At 40.2% G+C, this 7858-nt stretch overlaps 1 protein-coding gene across 5 annotated transcripts in view; it reads left to right on the top strand.

Moving 5' to 3' along the window:
- The window catches only part of sema5a (sema domain, seven thrombospondin repeats (type 1 and type 1-like), transmembrane domain (TM) and short cytoplasmic domain, (semaphorin) 5A), a 150039-nt gene extending 143264 nt beyond the window's left edge, over positions 1–6775 (top strand). For 4 of the 5 annotated variants that reach the window (XM_071485358.1, XM_071485357.1, XM_071485360.1 and 1 more), the window contains 2 exons: positions 918–1129; positions 5328–6775. In XM_071485358.1, coding sequence (XP_071341459.1) covers positions 918–1129; positions 5328–5447 — 332 coding nt within the window. In that variant the 3' untranslated portion in view covers positions 5448–6775. Of the gene's footprint in view, positions 1–917; positions 1130–3912; positions 4149–5327 lie in introns of all 5 variants that reach the window. The other variant, XR_011691885.1, reaches the window with a different exon arrangement.
- Positions 6776–7858: the final 1083 nt, after the last annotated feature.

Consider the following 7858-nt stretch of genomic DNA (forward strand, 5'->3'; position numbering starts at 1 on the left):
AATAAGCTATACAGGGAGAAGCAAGACTTTAGAGACCTTTTGTGCCTTAAGTGTTTGCCTCTTAGACAGGCTACTGAGTGCTCTTACTATTATTATTTAGCTTGTTGGAGATTGTATGCAGTCTGCAAAAAGCTCTACACACTGTTCACAGCAGTAACAGCCAAACTATCAGTCTCTCCTATATATGTTTTTGAAGCTAAGTCGAAAGAAAACCCTCTCGATGTAGAACAGTCGTTAATAGTTTATAGCTAATCAAACTATATTTATAGCCCTTGGTTTGTCTTTTCTTTCAATTTAGTCATATGTTTATGACTAAAGTTTAAAACATAATCTATTTTAAATGAATGTAGATGCTATAGACTACCACAAATTATTATAGAACAAGAGAGAAAAGCTACTATAGAGCAAGTATATGATCTAATTAACTGCAAATTGCTTGATGTGGATGTCTACAGAAATAACAACTAACAAATAGCATTCTTTGTTTTAAGGTATTTAATTTGTTTGTTTGTTTTTTTTTGTTGTTTTTTTTGTTGTTGTTTTTTGCATCCTTGTGAATGATACAACTAGAGCTTCAATGCAAATTTGCCTTTTTAGAGAGAAAATTAATTTGAATGAAGTGCATCATTAATGCAATTAATGACAATTTCAACAGTATCTAAATAAAAGCTGCATATTGATACCAGATATGAACTGGGCATAACTTCTGTATTACATTGGCTTTGGAAATTTCGATCTGTGATAGTGTAGAGAAAACAGAAGGAGAGGATGAAAATAAAAACAGTCCAGAAGGCTCTTTCTATTACCATATGAATTGCAGCTTCAATTACCCCTTCCACTTGTGTGAATTGGTAGAGAATTACCCCGAGTCACTCTCTCATCACTCTCTGTCCTCCTCCCTCTCTCCTTTCTTCCAGACTTCAACCTCTTCCACATGATAGCCGTGGGGCTCAGCAGCTCCATCCTCGGCTGTCTGGTTACCCTGCTGGTCTACTCGTACTGTCAGCGCTACCAGCAGCAGTCGCACGACGCCACCGTCATCCACCCCATCTCAGCTGCGCCACTCAACACCAGCATCACCAACCACATCAACAAACTTGACAAATATGATTCCGTGGAAGCCATTAAGGTCTGTGAACAGGTTTGCTCTGGGTTCACTGTGGGTCATGCTCAAGAGATATCCAGATGTGTAGAGGCGAAGCAGCAGCTTTGTAGCATTTCTTCGCTGTTTGACTTAATCAGTTGATGTCACACTCCCACTCCGAGTCAGTGAGCAACGGTTTGCCTCTTCCTCTAGTGTCAGTTGTGATTAAATACACTTCTTGCTGCATGAGTCTCACTGTCACACCACCTCCTGTCATGCACTGACACTTTCCAGTCGTGTAACAGAGAGGCAGTTGTGCGTACATCCTCTCCCCGTGTGCTCCTGTGTGTCTCAGTGTGTGACTTTGTTCTGTGTCAGTGGTCATACACTGCTTTCTCATAACATGCTAATGCAATTACTTATCGGTGCGTGGGTAGGTAATCAGCAGAGAGCCTCTGCATCTGCACATTTCCCTGTTTAGATGGGTATTTGTTTCATTATTGCACGCAAAGTGCAAATAGTTGGATGCACCAGAGCCAATGACAGTGATCCAGCTACTCTCATGGTACAAACAGCCTCTTATCCACTGATACATCAGGCCTTTAGTGCCAGACTGAGCTGGTGATTAGTGCTTGTCCACTGCTACTCCACACTCCAGCTGGGCTTTTTTTCAAGGATTCCCAGTGCTCTGTATTAAAGGGTCTTTCAACCACTTTAAAAGCCTGTGCAATTTTTTTAACCTAAAAAGGAGCAATGAATCTAGTAGTTTTTACACTAATGACAAGTTATAAGATAGTCTGGCACTAGTTGGCCACTTACAAGCTGTTGCAGCTACATTTCTTACTTTTGACAACCAGCTACGTAATATTTAAGTCACAGTGTTAGAGAATCTAAAATGACTGTTCACTAAGCCGTTAGCCTTGGTTACTGTTACAGATGTTTTCCAGTCTCCTACCTTTCAGTGCTGTTTCTTTATTCACATCCTCAGCTGTTGAGGATGCTGACTTTTTACAGCTTTAGCCTAATTTAACGTGATAATATGTACTTAGCAATCATGCGTATTTTTATATTTATATCCTTATATTTGTTATATTTAATGCAACCCCATTTGGCTCTTGTTTAAATAAAAACAATAAACATTAAGAAAGTAGGCTGATGACTGAGTTTTCAACAACCGTTAGCTTACTAAAGCTACCTACTTAATGTTGCTACACCTGTTGTGCTTTCCTTTTTCACAATGTAGATATGCATTTTACACCAATAACAGTGGCAGATTTTTTCCTAAAAATCATCATAATTTTTCATTTCATTCTAGAGAAGCTTCTCATTTCCAGCTGACGACCGACAGTTTTGCTGACTGAAATGAAAATTGCCACTGGCAATTTTTTGAGCTGTAGTTAGCTAGTTAATTAAGCTAATGTTGATTTCATGTGACGTTCGTTTGATTTCTTATTTCATGATGTTGTGCTGAGGCTGAAACTGGCAAAGTGCCGAGCATCCTCTCCAACTGATGACACAAAGAAACACCTGATGGTTTGCAGCGCACAGCTAGTTATTTGTAGTAGTATTATACATTGAAAAAGTAAGTAAGTAGTTATTTCATCTAACATGACCCTTTATAGCTGCTTAACTTGCATAAATATTTTTTTTCAATTTTAACATGTCAAGAGAAAAGTCTTGGGATGGGGACTAAATGATGAGATCGGTTAATGTGACACTGTTTCGGGAAACTTCGGCCAGTTAATTGGAGTTCTGCCAAATCCAATTAAAGACAGGAACGAACAAATGTTCAGGTAACTCTGATAGCATTCACTACTGATTTAGTGGATGTGATGAATCTGAATCTGGCTTTTTTAACTCTTTGAAGTAATGCTTAGTTATTAAGCTAGTTAGCCAGACATGCTAAAATACATAGCTTACTTTTGCAGATAAACACACTGTTTAATCTATTCCATACACTTTTGCTCGGGAGAGAAATTTAGCGTGCGGTCAGTAGGCGATCCTCCAAGTTTTACACCTTAACTTACACTAAGTTTGGTATTCAACTTGATTTTACAGAAATGCTGATGAATCAGCATTTTTTAGGCAGGTTTTCCTTTTGTTATAAAGTGTCTGATGTCAGAGGAAGTTGTCAATGTCTGATATATTTTATAAATTATAAGTGAGCTCTGTTTGCTAAACTACTTCACATATGAGTGTTATGTAAAACTGCCAGAGTGAGAACAGAACCTTTGGCTCTGAGCAAACATCTCCAAATGTAATTTCATTGCAGAATAAAGGTGTGAGGAGCATTCATCTGTCATGCAATTAGAGTCAGGAGCATAGAATATAATTCAGTTAGTTCAGTTGCGGATTGAGGCGGATATGAATATAGACAGCCAATGTGAAAATACAAAAGGAGCTGCATGACAAATGAGCACTATCTAATTTTCCAAAACCACATTCTGCCTCTAACTCTCACTCACTGAGGCTAAACAGTTCACATGTCACAGTGAATTTTCAACCATTAAGTCTACAGAACAATAATATGCCTCTTTTGAGTGTTTGTAGGAAGGAATGATGATCACCTGATGCCATATTTTACACTTTTTGGCTGAAATTCTGATGTTGATGGCACATTAGTCATTATTATTATGCACGAGGTATCCCTTCATGCTCATTTCTTGGCCAACTGGAGTGTTTCCAGCAGTCTAGTTAACGATCACAAAAAAGTCACCATTTAGCTGTAGTTTTATGTACAGTTTACATTTCCAGGCTTCCTGTTAGACAGAATATGGCCGTAGGGTTTCTGTGAGGATGACTCTTGCCCATTCCTCTCCTCCTTGCAGCCAGATGTGTCGGTACTCTTGCCCTTGGACGACCCCGCCATGCACCAGCCTCTCTCTGCTAACATGGGGGTGTCCATGCGTGGCCTGGAGATATTCTACTAACCACTGACCTCTGACCTCTACAACATCCCGCCTCTTGATCCCCCCAACAACTCTTTGACCCCAACCACTACTACTTCCTCTTCCCCACCGTGCCCCGCTCTTCCACTTCCTGTGGCACTTCCTGTGTGTGGCAGGTTGGAGTAAAGCACTCTGGTTTCTCTTTCTCTGCTCAAATCCCTTCATCCCTCCATCATGAACCCCCTACCCCCCTCCCTCCCGGCTTGTGAGAAGGCAGTGTATCCCTCCCTTATTTTTCTCTTTCAACAAGTGCCTCCATTTGCATTTTTTTAATGTTTGTCTTTCTTGTTTTGACCTATATTTTTACTTGATTTAATGGGTTGAGACAGAAAATTCATTGTGATTCTCTTTTATTATGCTCCTCTGTTACCTCTCGCTCACTGATGCCACTTCATAGTTTAAGCAAATTTTTGTTTACAGCTCCAAAAACTCAAATGTAATCATTCTTCAGCCAATTAAAGAGGTTTAAGGCAAGGAGACAAAGCAGATGATGCAAACAAGTATCATAGCACAGCTGTTTAAAAGCAGCCATGGGGCCACCTGCAGAGACACATAACCATCTCCAGGGCTGCGGGAGTGTTGATTACATTCGCTTTGTGTGCAAATCACATAATGGGAAAGAAGCAAATATATGAGTTTTTTCATCCAGCACATTTGTTCCCTATCAGAGTCTGTCGGAAACATCCATCAACAGCAAATGCAGCATCATCAAGTGTTCAATTACGCTGCCCCAAGGGACTCCTAGCGCACACAGTCTATACAACAGACTGGATATGAACACATCCATTTGCCAAATTGCTGATGTTGTATTGAGCATCACATCAGAAGCTCATTCTATGTTTACCACGTCACGCAGGGACAGACAAGATGCCCCTATGGCACGTCCTTATTGTTTAACAGAAAAGTGACTCTCTCTTGATCGATTTTTATGGCTTAGATTGTCCTAGAGGACCAACAATCCAACAGCCATAAAAACTGCTGATGCTGGGTATTAGAGATGACAGAGGTGGACATACGGACTTGCATCAAAATAATTTAGCCCCGTGGCGGCTTATCCTTTTTCCAGCCTGTTTGCAACTGCTTTGACCTTGCTCTGTGAAATGTATGTTTCATTCACTGAGTGGCCTCCCATTGATTTGTGTTGCTCTTTTTTATCTTTTTTTTGGGCTAGATGGATTTGCTTTTACCTTGCCATCTTGGCTGAATAATCACTTGATCCATGTGTCACAAAGTCCATACTGACTCCTATCCCTTTCTCCTCTCTCTCGTCTACTTTTTTTTTTTTTTATCCACAGGCCTTCAACAAAAACAATCTGATTCTGGAGGAAAGAAATAAGTACTTCAACCCACAGCTTGCCGGGAAGACCTATACCAATGCATACTTCGCCGACCTCAATACCTACGATGACTATTAACCTTTGATTCACCAGTTCACACTCCATACTATAGTGGGAACACAAACCCTATCATCTGTTTTGACTCTATTCTTTTCTTTGTGCTTTGTATTGAGATTCGTGACACCATGCGTGGGATAGTCCCACTCTGAGACTCTATGGCAGCTGGTATGTAATGAAAACACAGACACACAGTATTGCCAACAGAGGGAAACACCCACTTTCTCTCAGGTGCCTTGGGGTACACTTGGAAAGCTCAATTTTTGGGGGCAAAGCTTGCCTTGACTCTTGCAGAGGAACGGACAACTAGATTTCCCGACGTGGACAAAAAGGGGAAAATCAGAACTCAACTCAAAGAGACTGTGAGAAATGTGATCCCTTTTAACTTTCCTGTGACGCCTCTAAAACAGACCTGTATTTGTAATGAGGGAAATAACCACAAAACCGCTTTGCATGACTTCATCTGACGTGTTTTCTCTGTCGTTCTGTTTTGTTTTGCATGATTGATCGCATTCCAGGGTTTGGGGACTTGCAAGCAGTATCTTTGCTGGTCTTAGGTTCAGGACTGGTTTTGGAGGCTATAAAAACAATGGCTGAGATGATGCCAGGTGATTTTACCATTTACTGCTCCAGTCCTTGAATCAGGATGTAGATATTTGAAGCCTGTGGTCAAGTTGGTCTTTTTTTTTTGTTTTGTTTTGTTTTTTGTGTTTTTTTGTTGTTGTTGTTTTTAGTTACAGGCTCTTGCAGGGTCTAGCAGCTAGCGGTGATTGAACTCAGTGTAAAACCTTTTATTTTGTTGTTTTCTTTTTTTGCTTTTAAAGGTACATATGTTTTTTGTACAGGAAGTTAAGTTCAAAGCTTATGTCTGTAGTTTTTCTAAATACATTTATTCAGTGTCTCAAATGTTTAAACAATTAAATATTTTCTTTTGAAAAGAAAAAAAAAAAGTTTATGTGAATTCTGGCAAGTAATCGGGAGTATTCATATCAGCCTGCATCAAGTTCTTTGTCACCGTACTTTTTATATTTTTTGTAAAAAAAAATAATGTTTTTGAATTTTGATAGTGTTCGCTATTCCTTTGGCTTCTGAGTTAAATATGTATTTGTGAGAGCAGGATGTTAATGGCATTTACTGTACAGATGGAGCGTAGCAAACACTATTTTCCTGAACCCCAACTGGAGTGCAACCCATAAACTATAAGATGAAATCCATTCATCAAGTTGAGATATTTCTGTTCAGAGTGTATAACCAAATATTAGGTTATTCAATGATTCAGTTGCAACTAACTCTTTTTACATGTCTGCTTGTGTTACTGTGCATAAATTAAAAACTGCTTCGTACACAAATGACTTGTCAAAGTGTGAGTTATACAGATTCATTTTCATTTGTGAAGCTTTCATGTCTTTGATCTTATTTTTTTTTTTTTTCTCTGGCTCTTCTGAATGACCTAAAGATGGCTTCATCTTGAATGAAAATAGACTGTGATGTAACACACTTTGTAACAAGTGTGAGACACTTTTTTCCAGTGCGGTTTGCTCTGACAACTTTGGAGACTTTGATATTCCTCAAGCAACAACACTGTAAAGCCACTGCACCTTAAGCACACACCAGCACTTCATAAATCACTCAGAACTAGAGTAAAAAGACTCCCTCCACCCACTTTTAAAGGAGTCTTCGGCAGGGCCCCGTTGTGACAAATGGCATCAGCAGCAGTGGAAGGATACCTGAAGGATACAAATCGCATGAGGCAGCAGGGTAAAGGTGGAAGGGGCGCTGTCTGATGCCCAAACTCTAATCTGTATGATGGGGTGTAACACCACACACCGTGCTGTTCTCCATCAACCTTCAACCTGACGTCCCATCTGTGTGCAGAGGGTAATGGAGGGGGTGTTATTAATCACCCCGCTGTTTGGTCGGTTGAGTTTGAGGGTGGTGGGTGGGGGTTGCTGATCCAGCCCAATGTACAGCCCAGCTCTGTCTCACTCCAGAAAATCAATCTCTACTGACTACATTCTTACTTCCTGAGAAAACAATGTAGCAACAGACACTTAGACGGTCGTGGATGTACATATAGGGGCTATAGACAGTGGATGCCTGTGCAGGTGTGTAAGGAAGTGTGTGTTAGAGATTGGGAAAGTGGTGTGAGCAACTGAAAATGTGTGCATTCTTCTTTTAATATTGGTTCTCAGAAATCATTTTCAATGTGCAATATATATAAACCAGCCATTTGTTCCATGCCGACTGCACCAAACATTGATTGATAATTCACCACTGTATGCACACATAATGTCCACATATTTCCGGCTCACATACGCACATCTCCAGCCAGCAGAACAGTGCACAAGCTCTCTTCAGCACTTTCATCTCTCCATGAATTTGCCAGCATCATGAGCTACGCAGCTTGTAGTCAGACACATGTGACATTCCAC

This window comes from Trachinotus anak, unplaced genomic scaffold (assembly GCF_046630095.1).
Source record: "Trachinotus anak isolate AG129_WGS33_773 ecotype Australia unplaced genomic scaffold, CSIRO_AGI_Tana_v1 ptg000009l, whole genome shotgun sequence".
Lineage (NCBI taxonomy): Eukaryota > Metazoa > Chordata > Actinopteri > Carangiformes > Carangidae > Trachinotus > Trachinotus anak.